The sequence below is a fragment of the Salvia hispanica genome, chromosome 3 (genome assembly GCF_029641045.1).
Source record: "Salvia hispanica isolate PSC_SH4W2 chromosome 3, Shi_PSC_v1, whole genome shotgun sequence".
NCBI lineage: Eukaryota > Viridiplantae > Streptophyta > Magnoliopsida > Lamiales > Lamiaceae > Salvia > Salvia hispanica.
Window position 1 is genome coordinate 29,459,589 of NC_142694.1, and position 19,281 is coordinate 29,478,869.

The following is a 19,281-nucleotide window of genomic DNA, read 5'->3' on the forward strand; positions in this document are numbered from 1 at the left end:
CGAAAAAAAAAAGAAAAATAATTTTTTTCTCGAAAATCAAAATCACAATGAAGTCATTATGTGAATAACTTCATATTGTTTGGAGTATTTTCTAAATAAAAGATATAATCAATGGACAAACATTCCAGTTGAGACAAAATTGAAGAAAGGGCAAACATGCCATGAAATAGCACAAAAATTCTTTCAATGATATTATATCAATATCCAAAATTTAATAGCACTAATAAAATTAATTAAGAATGGGTGAAAATAATAATATTCAGAAACTAAATTTTCAGTTCGCTCTTCTTACAAGCAATAACTAGAACAAGTACATTGTTTCACATTTTGGATGTTCTATATAGTTGAGCATTTTTCTTCAATCAAAAGGTGCATATAATTTCTTACTTTAAACTTGATACTTTAAAATAGTAGGTGCATATCAAGAGGTCTAAACACACAAAATAAAACAGTATTAGCATTGATTGGACGTGAAACCAGAAATTAATAAGATATGAGGAATATTCTTGAAGATACCCCCTATCATATATCTAGAATTTTCAGTTTAGGACTACTTGAACTCTCAAAGTTTGAACAATCACTATTAATAATGAGGTGGCACATATGCAATGAAAGAGCCAAACTCTCATGTTTATGAGCATGAATGTCCAAATATTCTCCAACACATTGCAGCAACAATGGTTGTTATAAGACTAAAACAATGATATTTTTTTTTAAAATGGAGGATTGGAAGTAAAACCGATGAAGAATCAGATGTTTCTGATTGAATAAACTAACTGTATTTACAGAAAAAGGTAGAAACCAAGATATCCCGAAGAAACAACATTCATTAATCCCCCAAGTAAATAGTAATGCCATTAATCAATAAATATCATATATATATATATATATATATATATATATATATATATAAAGCATCAGTGCACCGGGCAACCTTCAACGGCGACGCCAGGCGCGGTGGGGCACGACGCCAAGGGGCAATGGTCGTCAATATCCAATCCCCACCAATTAATAGAGACGTCATACGACTGCAGCGCGAAGTACATCACAATAGCCATAAACGCAATCCCAGCGTTGATCGCCGCCGACATCACATACGCATACCTCGCCCACCACCGCTTGTTCACCCGATACACGTACACATTGAAATACACGCCCACTGCTCCCCACATCACGTAGTTCACCGACCTCGCCGGCGGCATGCTCGCCGTCGCCCCCAGGATAAGCGGCACGTTCACCATCCTCACCCACTTCTTCTCCGGGTACCTCCGGCTCAGGAAGTAGGCCGGCAGCGGCGCCACCGCCCCCACCAGGAACCACCAGTTCAGCAGCCCGTACACGCCCTTGCTCGTGAACATCCTCAGCGGGCCGATCACTCCCCAGATGATGGACGAGTTGTAGAACACGTTGTCGCTCGGGCAGGTCCAGGGGCTGCCCTCTGGCAGGGCGGCCGCGTCGCAGATGTGGCCGATTGTTGATAGGAGCCACCATGCGGTTGCGAAGTAGACGGACGAGGCCACCACCGTGCCCACCAGCTGGGCCACGAACATGGATTTGGGCGGGATCTTCATGTAGTGGCCTAGTTTGAAATCCGCGAGGAAAGTTAAGGCTTGCGCCATGCTTATGTAGCCGTACGTCTTGAATGCTACGTTTGCAAGTGGCTTCCCTGGGTATATGAAGCCTATAAGCATCTCTGTGATCACATTCAACCCGATTTGCTGCAATACACAAATCAGACTATTAGAAATGAGTCACTCACTCTTATTACTTATATAAGGAGAAGGTTATCCATTATAATACACGTATAGAGGAAACAGTATCACCAATTTGTCGATGTAAGACAAGAAGGGGTTTCAATAGAGATGAGATTTGGTGATACATACCATGTTGGTTGTGGCTTGGATTATGCCAACCGGTAGAGTGAAGAAGAAGGCCATCGCACACGCCAGTATAAGCCCCCACCACGGAAGCTGAAGCTGCTTTCCGAAACCTTCACAAGCAAAAAGCGACAACCCAAACACTAGAGCAAGGATGGAGTGGAACCACCAGTCCGGCACAGATTCATAGTTCTTCTTCATTAATCTTGTGTGCACATCTAACTTGAATTTGCTCTTTGTTTTCGTCCACAAGGCCCAAATTGTTCTGGACCCACACAACAATTTCATTATATAGACAAAATACGATAAGAACACACATTTTAAGTCATTATAGAATAGTTATCTACCCTACTAAACAGACCCCAGTGTTCACTTTTTATGAGCAAGGAGTGACATACTTTCCATGATAGAGCGCGACGTGGACGATGGTGGCGGAGAGCATAGCAAATCCGATGCCATAAGTGAAGGCGAAGAAGGCGCTGACATGGAGTTTGCTGTAGGCCTCGTAGCCAGCGACATCGAAGGAGAAGGTGGCCTCGTTGAGGACGCGGGAGATGTTGTATTTCATGCCGGTGTCATCAAAAGTGGCGGAGGAGAAGAAGGGGAACTTCTTGGCCTGGTAGATGTTGTTGAAGTATGTGATGGGCGTTACGACATACATGACGAGGATGAAGCCGACGACGACGTTGATGATGGCGAAGCCCGGGGTGGCGATGGGGTCGCCTATGAAGCTGACGGTGGCCCAGTCGAAGGTGAAGGACCCGATTCCCATGCCGTGGAGGCCGGAGCCGAGCTGCTGCATCAAGATGGAGTCCTTGCCGATGTAGCAGAGGAGGGAGAGGGAGGAAATTGTGGGGAAGAAGTAGGCTGGGACCACGTAGTATGCGAAGCTTGTTGTGAATACTATCACGAAGAATTGCAGCCGTGTTAGCCCTCCCTTCTTTCTTGTATCTTCTTCGTGCAATGTTCTACAGTACAAGAATGACAGTTGAAAATCCGTGCAGTCGAGACTATTTAAAAGTAGATGCGACAACGAGAGCTCTGCCATTAACATGGTAATGTTGAAAAGAAAATTTGAACGAATACTTATATTTTATTGAAATTAAGCTGATAGCTAACTACTTCCTCCATTTTCAGATTAGATATCTCATTTTATTTTTACTATTTTTACAAGTGGAACTTATTTTTACTCACATTTTATTAAAAAAGTCAAGAGTTAATAGTCATTTAAATCACGAAGTTTGGTCAGATTCTGGTTAATCCTATAAACTTTGAAATTAGAATATTAAATCACAAAGTTTTAATTTTTCTCAATTGTCCCATCCATGCATAAAATGTTGTCTTTTAGCGATATTCAAAATGACGTGGTTCATTAAAATGAGTTATTTTTTTCTTTTATATATCTTTATTTTCTTATTTCTCTACTTATTATTCAAATATTGTCACTTTTAACATCACAAAATGATGTAAATTTGTACATTTATGGGACAATTGAAAAAAATTGAAATTTCGTGATTTAATATTCCAATCTTAAAATTCATGGGACGGACTAGAATTTGACCAAACTTCGCTATTAAGCCTTTAGTCCATATATAAAAATAAGACACACAATCCAATAATTTTTATATCCACCTATTTTAGAAAATGAAACAATTTCTTAAAATCCAATTTGCCTATTTGACAGTATCACTATATAATTTGGAAATGCAATGAGTTACCTGAAGAGAGAGACTGAAGTCATGTTTCCAGGCCACCACATATACGGAGAATCCACCAGCATTCTCCTAAATATCCCAGCCCATCCATACCCAAGCATCTAATCAAATATGAACACATCCACAAAACCAATAAATAAAAAACTCGATACACAAAAAGGCCTTCACAACATTAACAACATAAAATCTTTGTATAATTAATTTGAAACCTGAGTAGACTGAACCAACAACCAGGCTGCAATCGGATTGAGAGGGCGGTGGTAAAGAGCCTTCACAATCGTCACAATGCTGACGGCGTAAACCCCTTCGGCGCCGCAGTTGGCAAAGATAGTGATCAGCACATGCTCTTTTATAGTGAACGCCCCCGGATTCAGCGAAAACGACCACTCCGTAAACGGAACCCTAAACGACGTCGTCGGCAACACCCTCGCCATGAACTTCCCGATCGGAAGCGTCACTATTTGTGCCGCCACAGAGCTAACCACTAAGGAGTTTTGTCTGTATCCGAAAAATTGGTTGCTAAACGAAAGCATCACGCACGTAATAATGCCCAAAAACCACGTCCGGAACGTCAGCGCCGCCACCGTCGGATCATCCGTCTCCGGCACCGTCAGCCGCACCTGCTCGATCGGACATTCCTCGTCCTCGTCCTCCTCCTCTTTCGAATCTAAATTCCCACACCATCTCAAGTATTAAATTCTAATTTTTGAAAAAAATTAATTTATTAGAAAAAATATTTATAAGTTCGCTATGTTTAAATTGTACACAATCACTTAACTAGTGAATTATGATACCTTCGATTTGAAGATTGTGGTGAGGCGGGGACTGGTCTCCGGCGTGATTGCGATTGCGGTCGGACATGATTACTGTGCAGAGATTCCGGCAACTCCTGAAAGTGTAGGTTGTAGAGATTCACCAGAATGGATATATAGCTTTAAATTCTTGCATTTACTCTACGCGTAGTTGACTTCTATATTAGGGGAGATTAGGATCCATTAATTTTAATTATACAACCTCCTAAAGTTAGATTTAGGCCTGATTTTCCTATGTATCCTCACTGGAGTGCAATCGTTGCATTTACCATTTACCATTTTGATTAATTTCTTGGGTACATTCATTGATGAGTATCTTTATGACTCTCTCATATTATGGGCACCTAAAACGTAGATGCATGTCTGTAATAAATAATAATGTAGTGTCTTTGAAATTAAATGTTGGATTAATTTGTTGTGCAAAACTAGATAATTGATCAATTTGTTACTCCTAGTGAATTAGCAGGGTACTTTGATTCTAGCTTGTCATCATATTTCCAAGCTAAACTGGCTTTGTGATGCATGGAAATAGATCTATATGTTATTAATCTAATATGTATACTTCCCATTACAATTGTCAAATCGTGTCAAAAAGTTCAGTTGCTGATTGTGAAATTGTGTCATCGTAACAATTTTGAAAATTTAGGTATTTTAGCCTTTTTTATGTTAAAATTATTTTTTGGTATTATTTATATAGCTAAATTTGAAACACGTCAATTTTTTATGTGTGGGAGTTTTAATTCTATGACTAGTTCATTTCTCTATCTTTGTTATCCGTTTTTATTTAGAGAATTGATAAATTTATGTAAATTAAATTTGATTTTTACTTGATTTGAAAAGAAACCTTGTCGATCGATGAACTCAATGATTCTACTAAATTCAAAATTCAAGTCATACCTGATTACCATATATCACAATAAATAGTATTAATTGTTGTTCTATACATATGCAACTTTTTTTGTATGAATATGTCGAAATGTTACTACAAAGGGAGTAAAAATTAAATGAGAGCAATCAAGGATGGCTCCCATTATGAATAAGATCCGTTGAAGGAACGTAACATTGGTTATGTGACTTATGTCAATGACTCAGAAGCACAGGTAGGGGCGGAAAAAAAAACAACAATATTAGTAGCGGCCATATTTTCTGACTTTTTTTTGAAAGTGTACTTTTGGGTGATTTAAATTACTATAGAGGCTCTTGTATAAAATTTTTTTACTCCATATATTTTCAAACAATAGACAAGTTTTACCATATTAGGCCCCTCTAAAAATTAGACCAAATCTAAATATAAAAATTTCAACCAATTACAAACCACTAATAAAATGGACCATGGAATCCACTAACACTATTTTTACTATTTTTTTCCATCTCTCTCTTACCTTTTCTCATATCTCTCTTACTTTATCAAATTGCCCATTTCTTTTTCCCTTTATGAATTATTTAATTTATTTAATACTTCCACATGACTTAATTACCACTCTGATATTTGATTATAAGGGTGTGTTTGATACCCAAACCCAGAAAAGGGCTTCCAAGAATAAAATCAAGAAAATGAACCAGAAAGTATTTTCTTCCATATTTGTTTGATAAACATGATGCGTTGTTTGACGGAAGAGTGAGAAACCTATTTAGTCATAATAAAGTACTCCATCCGTTCCATAGTAATAGGGGTGTTTTTCCATTTCCGTCCGTTCCATAGTAATAGAGTCATTTTCCTTTTTAGTAAAAGTTAACACATTTTTCCACACCTACTTTACTTTCTCTTACTTTTTTCTCTCTTTATCTCTCTACCTTTTTCATTTTGCATTTTATTCTCTCTTTACTTAACTCACCTAACACAATTTTTCTTAATCTCCGTGCCGAAAAGTTTTGCCGAAGGGAGGGAGTATAATTCTACCCTTCACTCATTTTCAATATTCTATGAAACGACCTCAAAACCTTCTTCTTCTTCTTCTTCTTCTTCACTCGAAGTCACATTCACATATTCACTCCGGCTAAATGAAATCTGAAAAATTACTCCTTCATGTCCTTACTAGAAGTCTCATTTATAAATGATACGAATTTTTAAGAAATTATTTGATTTTGTAAGTAAAAGTGGTAGAATAAGTTAGTAGAATGTGAACTCCTACTATTAAAATGTGAATAAAGAGAGTAAGCTAAATATGTGGTATATATGCCAAAATTGCTTTCATGTATTAATTTTGTATTATAATATGATGGAGTGAGTTAGTGGAATATGTGGTCTATTTGCAAAAATAGTAAAAGAAAAACGAGAAGGGGGAAGAAGCATAAATATTACTACTGACCAATTTTTTGACTATTGTGATTCTTAAAACATTGATACAATGACAATATATAATAAAATAATTTGAAATATAAAAAGTCAAAAAAACTGATATAATTGAAAAATAGTGGGTACTCTATAAAAGCTAAATACTCAAAAATATGGAAATAACAACAAAAAATAATTAAAAAAGCAAAGGCAATAATCAGTGGACGGGGCAACCTTTAACGACAATTCCCGGCGCGGTGGGGCAAGACGCCAAAGGGCAGTTATCACCACCACCACCATCCGCTCCCATTCCCCACCAGTCAATGGAGATGTCATACGACTGCAGCGCGAAGTAAGTCAAGATTCCCATAAACGCAATCCCTGCACTCATCGCCGCCGAAAACACATACGCGTATCTCGCCCACCACCGCTTGTGCACTCGATACACATATATGTTGAAATACAATCCCACCGCTCCCCACATTATGAAGCTCACCGATCTCGCCGGCGGCATCGACCCCGTCCCCATGATAATCGGCACATTCACCAGCTGCAGCCATTTCTTCTCCGGGTACCTCCGGCTCAGGAAGTAGGCCGGAAGCGGCGCCACCGCCCCGACGAGGAACCACCAGTTCAGCAGCCCGTACACTCCCTTGCTGGTGAACATCCTCATCGGGCCGATGACTCCCCATATGATGGACGCGTTGTAGAACACGTTGTCGTCCGGGCAGGTCCAGGGGCTCCCTTCCGGCAGCGCTGCCACGTCGCAGATGTTGGGGACCGTGTCGAGGAGCCACCACCCTGTCCCCAAGTAGACGGACGAGGCCACCACCGTGCCCACCAGCTGAGCCACGAACATGGATTTGGGCGGGATCTTCATGTAGTGGCCTAGTTTGAAATCCGCGAGGAAGCTCAGGGCTTGTGCCATGCTTATGTAGCCGTACGTCTTGAACGCCACGTTTGCAAGCGGCCTCCCCGGGTATACGTAGCCTATTAGCATCTCCGTGATGATATTCAACCCGATTTGCTGCATAAATTGAAAATAGGAAACACTGTTTGTTAGAAATGAGCTACTAACCCCTTAAAAGGTCTTATAATTAACAAATTGTTATATGCGCGTACGATGCTGGTTGTGGCTTGGATTATGCCGACCGGGAGAGTGAAGAAGAACGCGAGCACGCAAGCGAAAATAAGCCCCCACCACGGAAGCTGAAGCTGTTTGCCGAAGCCTTCACAAGCAAAGAGAGAGAGGCCGAACACTAGTATAAGTATGATATGGAACCACCATTCCGGCACAGAGTCGTAGTTCTTCTTCATCAATCTCGTGTGCACATCTAGCTTCATATTGCTCTTTGTCTTGATCCAAAGCTCCCAAATTGTTCTACAACATCAAATCCTTAATTAAGTCAGAACCAAAACATAAAAAAAAAAACAAAACAAAGAAATTCAGTGATGACTTACTTTCCATGATATAAGGCAACGTGGACAATGGTGGCGGAGAGTTTAGCAAAGCCAATGCCGTAATTGAAGGCGAAGAAGGTGCTGAGGTGGAGCTTGCTGTATGAATTGTAGCCGTCCATGTCGAGGGAGAAGGTGGCCTGGTTGATGACGCGGCTGATGTTGTAGCGGTGGCCCATGTTGTCGAATGTGTGGGATGTGAAGAAGGGGAATTTCTTGGCATCGAAGATGTTGTTGAAGTAGTTGATGGGGGTCATGACGTACATGACTAGGAAGAAGCCGATGAGGACGTTGACAATGGCGAAGCCGGGGGTGGAGATGGGATCGGTCACCATGCTGGCGGTGGCCCAGTCCAAGGCGAACGAGCCTATTCCCATGCCCTGCAGGCCGGACCCGAGCTGCTGCACCAAGATGGAGTCCTTCCAGATGTAGCAGAGCACGGAGATGTTGGATATGAGTGGGAAGAAATACGATGGGACCACGTAGTATGCGAAGCTTATCACGAACACCATCAAGAAGAATTGTTGCCGCGATAACCCTCCCTTCTTTCGTGCTTCTTCTTCGTGCATTGTTCTGCATAAAACATGATAAGAACGCACATTTTAAATCAGATCCGCTTTAGCAAACAGAGCTAATCCATAATACTATTAAGTTACCTGAAAAGGGAGATGGAAGTCATTTTTCCAGGCCACCACATGTATGGAGAGTCCACAAGAAATCGCCTAAATATTCCAGCCCACCCGTACCCAAGCATCTATTGAAAATAATTGTAGTCTTATAAATGTCAACAAATTTAAAATTAGTACTATAAGAAAAATAAATAGCAATTTAGTACTAGTATTATATTATGGTCCTTTAATTTACATCACAAAACTGAAAGTTAGCCATCCTATCTTTACATTTCTAATTCATTTCTTAAAGTTAATTGGATAATAAAAGAATGAGAAAAAGTAGACCTGAGTAGTGAGAACCAACAACCAAGCGGCAAGCGGATTGATAGGGCGGTGGTAGAGAGCCTTCACAATGGTGACAATGCTGAGCGCGTAAACCCCTCCGGCGCCGCAGTTGGCGAAGATGGTGATCAGCACGTGCTCTTTTATAGTGAACGGCCCCGGATTCAGCGTGAACGACCACCCCGTTAACGGAACCACAAACGTCGTCGTTGGCAACACCCTCGCCATGAACCTCCCGATCGGCAGCGTCACTATTTGCGCCACCACCGAGTCGATCCCTATGGGGTTCTGCCGGTACCCGAAGAATTGGTTCATGAAGGCAAGCAGCACGCACGATATTATCCCGAGAAACCACGCCCGGAACGTCAGCACCGCCATCGACGGATCGTCCGTCGCCGCCACCGTCAGCTCCACCTGCTCGATCGGACAGAAGTCGTCGGCCTCTTCAACATCTGCGTTTTTTGTTTTATTTTTGTTAAATTATAATTATAATTTGTGACTGATTTTTAGTAGCTCGACCATTATTATCATTAAATTTCAAGTATGTAAGCCTACCTTCGACTTCGAAGTTGTGTAGAGGAAGCTTTCCCGGAGGCTGATATTTGTCTCCGGCGATGTCGCCGCCCATGACTGATGCAAACTCGAAGAACAGGGAGAATGGAATGGATGTATGTCACTTGGAAAAATTGTGGAATACCTGTTGTATTGTTTCATTATCCTTATATATATATACTTTACTAATTTATCACTGAATCTTTTTTTTCTCAATGAATCTCTTTCTCAATGAATCTTTGTTCAATCAAACTATGTCTATCTTATCCCAACCGGACATAAATCTGTATCCATTAAATCTAGTATTTATATGTATGTATATTCTCATTTATAATTTTATTATACACAAATAATTGGTTTTATTATATTCAAGTGAAAGTAATTAAAGTAATCTATTCATCGTTCCTTCCCTTCTACTTTAGTATATTTTTAAATGTTTGAGTTAGAATATTTAGGGATGAACATTCGGATCATCTGAATTTCAAATCCAAAATTTATACTCCCTACGTCTCATAGTAGAGGTCAGTCACACTTTCCATTTTAGTTTGTCCCACAAAAGATGTCACATTTTCTCTTTTGGAAAAAGTTCCTTCTCGCATTAATTATAAAATTATATTTTCTCTCACCACTTAACACACAAAATAACATCTCCTAAAATCCCGTGTCATCTCCCAAGTGTGACATCTACTATGAGACGGAGGGAGTAGTATATTAATCCGAACCAAATCAAAATATCATAAAATTTGAAAAAGACAAAAAATTCCAAAAAATCTGAACATATATAAAATTGTTATATATATTAGGTCAAAATATTAACATAATATATTTTCTTTTAATAAAATATTTATTTAAAATATACTCCAATAGTTATTAAATAAAATCTAGATTTCCGGATTTTAGTTGTTTTAAAAAACTATCTGGACTGAATCGAGATTCGAGAATCCAAATTCACAAGAATATGGACTCAAACCCCTATTACAAAACGTTCAAGAATGTTACTCAAAGCCCAGATCTTTTGCTAGTGAACGTCTACTTGAAAAGAAAATAGAACCCTTTTTCTGTAGAACTATTTTTGATTCTTAACCCAACGGTCGGATTCTTGTTATTAATAATAGATTCCTTGTTCTGTTAAACCACATTTTACTCGTTACCCAACAGTGGGATTAGATTACTCCTAATAATCCGTTTATAAATAAATTATTACAAGAAAGATTTTTCTGGACTATTTCTACCTTGATAAGCCTTGTTCTGACAAAGATCTGTTTTCGTAATCTGGATATAAGTTAATATACATCTAAATATAATATTAATATATAACCCTGTTATCTGGAATAAATGATTTACCGGATTTAAAACTGATCAGGTTAGTTTTTTATATTATTAAATTAATTTCAATCATTTATATGGTTTCACGATTGAGTCCATTAAAGTACATGTTCAATTTAACAAGTAACTAGTACAAGTACAACTTAATTGAAAAAAATATCATCACACAAATTTATTTCTTCAATTTATATTCAAGATATTTAACCCTCATTCAACTGCAAAAAACATTTTGCATAACAGGTACGGTAGTGATGATCTTGGATGTCAATAACTCTTAATTATAGAACTGATTACTGAATTGGTACAACTAAAGGCTCAAACTCTCCCGAAACTGCATACCATAAAAGTTGAAATGACTAGAAAACTAAGGATCACAATTACACAATAATTTCAATACTTGCACCCAACATCAAGATTCAGACTCTCTCTTAGGTTGTTCGTTTGTTGACGTGAATTTTTTCTAGCAGAGCATTAGTGAGAACTGAAGTGGATGTAAGAGAGGCTTTCAATATGCGCAAAGCCTGCACCAACAAACTCCATCACAACCTATATATGTACTAAAACATAAACACAAACAATAAGCCATCTTAATCAAACTGCATTACCTCTTTCAATCCTATCTGCACCTCCACTTCTTCAACATCAGATATCAGTATTTCCTGCTCGAGGATGCTAGAAAGAACCGAGGTGAAAGAATAAGGCGCGACAGTTAAGTCATCTTTCACCTGATAAGTTCGCGGTCCTTCAACATAACTACCTTTGCCATGGGGAAATTTGTGAGTGCAAAGCCACGAGTAATTAGGCGTGGCTTCTTGTGTGAGGGGAAAAATATGGTTTTTGGAAACACAATCATGAACCACATTCGGTTTGATCAGCTTGTTTTTCGTATCTACACTCTTGAAATGCCCATCGTCTATGAGATAGGATGCACTGCGGTGCAAGTTGTCTATGGCCGTTACACAAGTGCTACTAACAAAAAGGTGCTCCACTCCTCCGAGTGGAATATTCAGAAAACTAAACAGAAACTCGACAAAGTCTTCCTTAGCAAGAGCATACAAAAACTTACCTGTGGACTTTTGTGTCATCACTTTCAAACTTATGTTCTTCGAGTTGGGATTTTGTTCCATTGCAATCTCTGGTTTGGGTACCAAGTAGTTCATTTTTCCTGTTTGATTCAGAATAACTTCTGACAATGGGCTTTGGGATGTCAGCGAAGCCTTCAACAACTTCATAATCTAAAACAAATGGAAATAAGTAGTTACAACAAATATGGTTAAAAATGGGAGCAAGATTGAGTTATTCACCTCATTGAACCCGAAATCCATGTTGATTGTCTCGGCCTTATCCGAGTCTCTAATGCCAAGAAAGGAGATAGTCTTGGAGTATCCTTTATCACTTGGGAGTATTTTCAGATCATCACTGATTATGAAAGATGATTTATTAGTAGTGTAGACTCCACCACTGCCTGTTTGAGAGCTTTTGTTGGCTGCCTTTCCACTGTTAGGGCACTTGCTACATTTGAAATATTCGGGCGGTGGAGAATCAGCGATGTCCAGTTTGAGCAAGCTGTATTTGGATTCGGATGAGCTAGTTGGGATGAGAAGAGCCTTCTTAGCCTCCTCTGTCCAGAAATGGGAGGTGTCAAGAGCTTCTAAGCTATGGTACATATTGGTTAAGCTTCCGATGGCGGCGGCTGGCTTGTGGTTGTGGACAAGTTTGATGATTCTTCCCAACGGCAGTGTCAAGAAGCTTAACACAATGTCGACGAAATTGTGGTCAGCTTCGGCAAAGAGCACCTTATTTTTCTGTTTATTAACCATCACTTTCAACGAGAACTTGGTAGCATCAGACATCCTGCTAGCTAGTGTTTGTGGTAAAAAAAACAAAGACTAATGAAATCCAGTTTTTTCTGCAATCACGCACTCTGTTTTTAATAGTGGAAGAAGTAAATAGTCCCTCCAGATTCGGAGACCTTTCGTTTCCTGTGCAGATTGTTGTTTCGGTTGCTGATTTAACATGCTCTTTCCAGGCATGCATTGGTATTATTAAGCTTAGAAAACAGTAAAAGACTTTATTTGTCTATTTACTCTCATGCACTATCGAATTGAACAATGGGAGGGTTGAGTGTTTGAATGGTTTTTCAGATGTACGCATGAGTACTGTTTAGTTGTTTAACTTCGCATTATTATTTAGGAATGCAAATTATGACCACTACCAAATTTGCTTTTTCTTTTTTTATGGAAAAAACATTTTTCAAGGAAAGAGGTATATGGCAAGGTATTATACCTTTTCCCATTGAGAAGGTATCTTTACCTCTCCATTAAAGACAAGGTAAAAGAGAAAAAGGCAACAAAACGTCAACAGAAAAATTAATTTACGGTTGAATTATGTTTTTAATATTTTTTTAACACTTTAAATTATTAGTTACTTTATATTATTTGTTAAATATATAATTGGGTTCATGTAGAGAAGGCATCTGCCTTTATATTTAATTAGTTAACGGCTGATTTATATTTTAAATATTTTTTTAAGACTTTATAATTTATATTATATGATAAATGTATTGTTTAATATTTAATATTCTATGTTTAGATTATTGGTTAATATATTTAAGGATATAATCATTTACCTTTTCAATATACCCTTTCTGTTTGGAGTTGGTTGTATTTTGAAATGGTATATTACACTTTTTGAGAAGGTATAAACATGATATACCTTTTCTATTTACCTTTTTCTTGGAGTTGCTCTTAGTCGTTCAATAGACTTCTCATGGATCTTTTTTTATTTGTAAAGTTTAATGAAAATATTAATTCTGTTTTACAGTGTTTTCAATCGTGGGCGTAAATATACCCTGATTAAAATGCATTTGCTCAGTCTGACTGGCCAAAAAAATTGTATGATTACAACATGAATACTTTCGAATAGACTTTGAACATACTCTGAGCTGATTCATTGCAGAAAACTTTAGACCAGTCATGTCCAGATTCTTGACGCATGTGCCTAACTTCTTTGTTGCATACGGCCATATATCACAAGTAAGATAAATAAACTGTTATAACTTATATGCATATTAGTACATGTTAACAGATGCTCATTCTCAAGTGCTTGAACTCACCAATATCACACGATGTCTATACTCATTCATTTGGATGTGTGATTAAATATAATAGTGAATCTGAAAAGGGAGATTAAAACTTCATTAGGAAGTAATGGTTGACAGAATGTTCTGCACAAGGATTGAAGAAATGCCACTTCTCATATGACTTTTGTCAAGTGTAGATAGACGATAGTATTATAAAACTCCTGAACCAGTATAAGAGATATACTCAAATGTCAAATCTAAAAGCCAAAGCATTTTATGGGCGTTTGAAACATAAATCTCACCATGTCTCTTGTTCTTACCCATAATTACATACTACAGATTTTAATTCATCACCAATATTTAATATCCTTTCTTTTCACAATTAGGTTGACCCTAAACTGAAAACAGAACAGTTAGAGCAAATTGCCAAAACTGGAAAGTCTTCTTCAATGGCTCATCAAACATTAGCAGCCCACAAATGCAAACATCCACACAACGACAAAAATAGGAATGCAGCGGTGAAAACTAATGTCACCTTTTTCCATGAGGATTTGAAACTGTTGTACCCCCTCAATCCCATAACAAGTGAGAGTATTCCTTTCATGGAAAAAAACAACACTCTATCTCTCTCTTACTTTTTCTCTCTATTTTTTCACTCCTAAAAATTTGTGCCCAAAAGAAATGTCTCACATGTAAATTCATTTAGTTATGAGCACAATTGATTTTATTTCTTCAGACCAACTCAAGAAAATTGGGACCCAAAATTTTCTAGCTTGAGCTCAAATATTGTGTTGTACCAATAACTATAAGTAGCAAAGTGATGTATGTTTGCAATTCACATGCACCAATTGTGATGTGGAGCAAGACTATAGTGAAAATGCTGCACTCGGCATAAGTACCACCTTCACTCTCATAGATGGATTAAGAAATATAAAAACACACCTAAGAGTATGGATGCAACGAACTAATCAAGTTATTATTGTTCAATAATTATTCGTTCTTTAATGGAGTAGAACTCGAATATTGAAATTTTCAATTCGATGTCTCCACTTATTAACTCTCTATTTACTAGTGTTATATACAGTCAAGCATGCATGTAACTCCTCGTCTTCATCTTACAGTGCTCCCAAAGATAAATACTTATGATACTTTTAAAAATTAAAAACTAATAGTATTACAAAAGATGTACCAGTTTAAATACGTTAGTTCTGCAAAAACAAACATGTGCGGGGATAGCTCAGTTGGGAGAGCGTCAGACTGAAGATCTGAAGGTCACGTGTTCGATCCACGTTCACCGCATTTTTCTATTTTTAATCTAATTTTTTTTGAGTTTATTCATAATTTCAGTAATTAGCCTATTATTTCGGTTTGTATACATATTAGCTCATCCAATTCCCTTGTTTGACTTATTTCGGGTCCGAAACCATCAATAATACTTTCATGTCTCAATTAAAATTTTAGTAGTATTTGCACATTTGAGTATGCACAAAATATATTCTCTTTGTTTCACTTTAGTTTATATACAGTGGTGGATGGCAACTGGAAGATAGACTTACTGTGTTCATCATACTTAGGGCTGGCAAAACATACCGAAATATCGAAATACCGCACTTACCATACCGAAAAAATACCGAAAATACCGAATTTTCGGTATACCGCACTTTTCGGTACGGTATGATACCTTACCGGTAGATTAAGGTACGGTAAAGGTATGGATTTTGCATATACCACGGTATACCGCATCATACCGCAATTACGGTATGTACTGCAAATTACGGTATATACCGTAATTTTGCGGTATATACCTTTAATAAATATATATTTTTTGATATATATATTATTTATAAAATTATAATATTTATATTTTTAAAACTAAAGAAAGATTAGAGGCATAATTCATAAAGCAGTAGCAGCCATCATTAATTCATTATTCTGCCCTAATTCTAAATCTCGATTCTTCAATATTTTATATATCAAACAGGTATGATTTGCGGTATACCGCAACACGGTACGACATACCGAAATGTCGGTAAGGTAAAGATTTTCAAATATTGACATGCCGAATTTATATAGGTATGGCATTTTGTCATACCGCAATTTGCGGTATGGCATTCTCGGTGCGGTATACCGTACCGTGCCAACCCTAATCATACTCAAAAATAATTATCTCTCCGTTCCAAGATAAGTGACCTACTTCTTTTAGGCACGGGATTTAATGAATGGTATTTAAATAAGTTAAAGTGGAGAGTAAAGTATGAGAGAGGGAAAAGTAGAGGAGAGAAGAGAGAATAAAGTAGGTGGAGAATAAAGTAAGAGAGATAATTTTTTGCTAAAAATGAAAATAGGTCACTTATAATGGGACATCCCAAAAAGGAATACAAGTCACTTATCTTGGGACGTTAGGGAGTACCAAATATACTACTGTACTAATTTTTGGTATACCAAAATTTTTCACTACAGTATAGTACATTGGTGAAATTTTTTGATATGAATTTTTATACTCCCTTCGTTGCATAAAAATATATGCATTTAAAATAACACGAGAATTCTTAAAATTATTGTAAAATTGGTAAAATAAGAAAGAGAAGGTGAAGAGTATTTAAAGTAGTGTTAGTGGGATCTACATTAAGTGTTTAATGATTTGTAATGATGAGTCATGGTGGTTTAAATTGTAAATAAATTGATATACTCCATATGAGTAAGTTGAGGACAAATTTCCATAAATAAAATTGCTCATATTTTTATGGGACGAGTGGACGTGGAAAATACACATATTTTTATAGGATAGAGGAAGTATACCGCTATATACTGAAAACTTAGCACTCCCTTCATTCCCTCATAGCCGAGTCGCATCTTTTTTGCACTCACTTCTTTTCAAACCACAGTCTAGCCATCCGATTGGGGATGATAAGTTATTGTGAAGTGCAGTTTAGTATCATTGAGTGCTGCAGTTCGAACGTAGAAATCAGGCTGAAACCTTCGGTGTCAAAATGACTTGAAATTCGCACGGTGCATGTGAAACGCGATTTGAGGGTGAAAGCAACGCGACATTGTCGCAATGACGGACGATGGATTTTGGCCATCTGACATTGTTTAGGGGTGAAAACGACAGTTTACTGTTTTTTCGGACTTAGTTTTAATTTTCTATTTTGTGTTTTATTTCCTTTTGAATTTCTAGGGTTTCTAGACGCTTATAAATATAATTTTTTTTTGTCCTTGGACGCAGTTGATTTTGATAATAATATTTTTCGTTTTCACAGAAACTAGGGTTTCTCTAATTACTTCTCCGTTTAGTGTGTTTTCTCTATATGTTTTGCATCACTGAGTCTCAACAAATCATTCCAGATAACAATAGAAAATATGCGTTCTCTATTCGAAACCAATGTCTTTGTAAAACCATGATGTTTCAATACCGTATAATTAAATACTTCCTCCGTCCCGCTTTAGCAGTCCCAGTGACTTTTCTGCATTCGTTTTGTAAAAATGATAATAAATAGTTAAAGTGGAGAAATAATAAAGTAAAAAGAGAATAATATAGAGAAGAGTCTTATATACATTATTCTCTTTTTTACTTTATTATTTCTCCACTTTAACTATTTATTATCATTTTTACAAAACGAGTGCAGAAAAGTCAATGGGACTGCTAAAGCGGGACGGAGGGAGTATTAAAACAACCTTAAGTGCGCCAAAGTTGGTAGCCAAGGCAGAAAACTAAGCATACTTATATTTAATAGTATAATGGAATATAGACGGAATGGAATGAAAGTTCAAAGGAAATGTAAAAGAATATGTCATTTCATTCCTATTTGCATTCTATTCCTACATTCAATCCATTCTACCAGCATTTCATTATATCATATCAAGAGGGACCTTATTTGAACTAAAATTCATTATAGGTTTTATAATATTTGAGGTTTTGGTATCAATTAAAACACTTAATTGTAACAATATTTCCCAACAAATAGTACTCCCTCTGTTCACGAAAAATATGACACATTTGCTATTTTTGGTTGTCCACGAAAAATAGGACACATTCAAAAAAGGAAGGTTTTCAACAACCTATCTACTTTTTTTCCTTCTCTCTTACTAACAATATAGATCCTACATTCCACTAACACTAATTTTCTCTTACTTTTTTCCTTTCTATCTTACTTTACCAATTCTACATTAAAACTCGTGTCATTCACAAAGTGTCCTATTTTTCATGGACGGAGGGAGTATTTTTTTGACGTTTCCAAATTTACTAAGACTTTTGTTAATATGTGCGAAACTTGGATCAAATAAGACACATAGGACCATTCGGTTTGCAAGATTGTTTTTCATAGTTGAATATGAATTGTGTTTGAGCCATGAGATTGAATCTTATACCTTAATTCTACATGGATAATCTTATGATCATGAGTTATAACCACCCCTACAACTAAAGTACTTAATCCTAAATAAATAATCACGTTATTGCAAAAGAACTGCATCATGGATTCAAACTTGGTAATTTGGCTTTTGTTGACGAAATTAAAGATGCAACTATGCAAGTTACCTAATCCATCTCGGGTAAGCTTGAAAGCCAAAGCTCATTGTCAAGGATTATGACACTAAATTTCCACGTTATTTATGACATATTGATACCAATACCATAGTGCATGTGATTTTGGATATAATACAGATAAAAAAATACACTACAGAAAAAAAATATTGCTTCTCTTCAAGTGAGCTCTTTTTTATTTAGATTTTTGTTGGTTCATTTATTAAGCTAATTATGATCGTTTTCCCCTTATTTTCATAATCCGTATTTAAGAAGCGTTAGACAGTCATTTTACTCCTTGGTGAGATAAGAGTCATAGACTCATAAGACATATTTCATTTCTTATTTTTTGTGCATATCAAACCTGGAAACTAACCCTTCTTTATCGTTTCTCTTTGCTTCCATGGACTCTTTTTCACGCTCATTTCCCATGCATTATTTATTACTCACTCTGTCCCAGATAATTCGGGACAGTTTGGAGTATTCATTACAAAAAATCGGTATCACAAAGCATCATACAAATAAGGTTTAGTTTGGGGGGTGTAGCTCATATGGTAGAGCGCTCGCTTAGCATGCGAAAGGTCCGGGGTTCGATTCCCCGCACCTCCATTTTGTTCTTGTATCTCTACTGGTTTCAACTTATCATCATTAAATCTGGATTTAGTTTTCATTGTACTATTTTTTTGTTTTTCAGCTTAAACATACTCAC

General features: G+C 37.0%; 3 protein-coding genes and 2 non-coding genes across 5 annotated transcripts; 2 read left to right on the forward strand and 3 right to left on the reverse strand.

The window, feature by feature from the left end:
• Nucleotides 1-667: 667 nt before the first annotated feature.
• Nucleotides 668-4,544, reverse strand: LOC125209597 (oligopeptide transporter 5-like). Its single transcript, XM_048109190.2, has 6 exons — nucleotides 4,387-4,544; nucleotides 3,802-4,259; nucleotides 3,596-3,693; nucleotides 2,276-2,845; nucleotides 1,884-2,142; nucleotides 668-1,718 (listed from the first exon to the last, which is right to left on the reverse strand). Exons 1-6 carry the CDS (start codon nucleotides 4,451-4,453, stop codon nucleotides 918-920), a joined length of 2,253 nt encoding a protein of 750 aa, XP_047965147.1. The 5' UTR covers nucleotides 4,454-4,544; the 3' UTR covers nucleotides 668-917.
• Nucleotides 4,545-6,864: 2,320 nt separating this feature from the next.
• LOC125209594 (oligopeptide transporter 1-like) lies at nucleotides 6,865-9,718 on the reverse strand. Its single transcript, XM_048109187.2, has 6 exons — nucleotides 9,646-9,718; nucleotides 9,094-9,542; nucleotides 8,794-8,891; nucleotides 8,141-8,710; nucleotides 7,802-8,060; nucleotides 6,865-7,706 (listed from the first exon to the last, which is right to left on the reverse strand). Exons 1-6 carry the CDS (start codon nucleotides 9,716-9,718, stop codon nucleotides 6,897-6,899), a joined length of 2,259 nt encoding a protein of 752 aa, XP_047965144.1. The 3' UTR covers nucleotides 6,865-6,896.
• A 1,678-nt stretch (nucleotides 9,719-11,396) lies between these two features.
• On the reverse strand, nucleotides 11,397-12,821 carry LOC125209593 (uncharacterized). The gene is made up of 3 exons (XM_048109186.2): nucleotides 12,273-12,821; nucleotides 11,574-12,203; nucleotides 11,397-11,489 (listed from the first exon to the last, which is right to left on the reverse strand). Exons 1-3 carry the CDS (start codon nucleotides 12,819-12,821, stop codon nucleotides 11,397-11,399), a joined length of 1,272 nt encoding a protein of 423 aa, XP_047965143.2.
• Nucleotides 12,822-15,276: 2,455 nt separating this feature from the next.
• TRNAF-GAA (transfer RNA phenylalanine (anticodon GAA)) lies at nucleotides 15,277-15,349 on the forward strand. The gene has a single exon. It is a non-coding gene; the product is annotated as a tRNA-Phe (tRNA).
• Nucleotides 15,350-19,108: 3,759 nt separating this feature from the next.
• TRNAA-AGC (transfer RNA alanine (anticodon AGC)) lies at nucleotides 19,109-19,181 on the forward strand. The gene has a single exon. It is a non-coding gene; the product is annotated as a tRNA-Ala (tRNA).
• Nucleotides 19,182-19,281: the final 100 nt, after the last annotated feature.

Bases quoted from the DNA above. Each gene is read 5' to 3' on its own strand.
- LOC125209594 (XM_048109187.2), bottom strand. From the start codon at position 9,718: ATGGGCGGCGACATCGCCGGAGACAAATATCAGCCTCCGGGAAAGCTT. The intron at 8,892-9,093 runs GTCTACTTTTTC...TATTTTCAATAG, and splicing joins TGTTGGTTCTCACTACTCAG to ATGCTTGGGTACGGGTGGGC. The intron at 8,711-8,793 runs GTAACTTAATAG...TGTTTTATGCAG, and splicing joins ACTTCCATCTCCCTTTTCAG to AACAATGCACGAAGAAGAAG.
- LOC125209593 (XM_048109186.2), bottom strand. From the start codon at position 12,821: ATGTCTGATGCTACCAAGTTCTCGTTGAAAGTGATGGTTAATAAACAG. The intron at 12,204-12,272 runs GTGAATAACTCA...CATTTGTTTTAG, and splicing joins TGGATTTCGGGTTCAATGAG to ATTATGAAGTTGTTGAAGGC. The intron at 11,490-11,573 runs GTAATGCAGTTT...TTGTTGGTGCAG, and splicing joins TGCAGATAGGATTGAAAGAG to GCTTTGCGCATATTGAAAGC.
- LOC125209597 (XM_048109190.2), bottom strand. From the start codon at position 4,453: ATGTCCGACCGCAATCGCAATCACGCCGGAGACCAGTCCCCGCCTCAC. The intron at 4,260-4,386 runs GTATCATAATTC...GTGGGAATTTAG, and splicing joins CCACAATCTTCAAATCGAAG to ATTCGAAAGAGGAGGAGGAC. The intron at 3,694-3,801 runs GTTTCAAATTAA...ATATTTGATTAG, and splicing joins TGTTGGTTCAGTCTACTCAG to ATGCTTGGGTATGGATGGGC.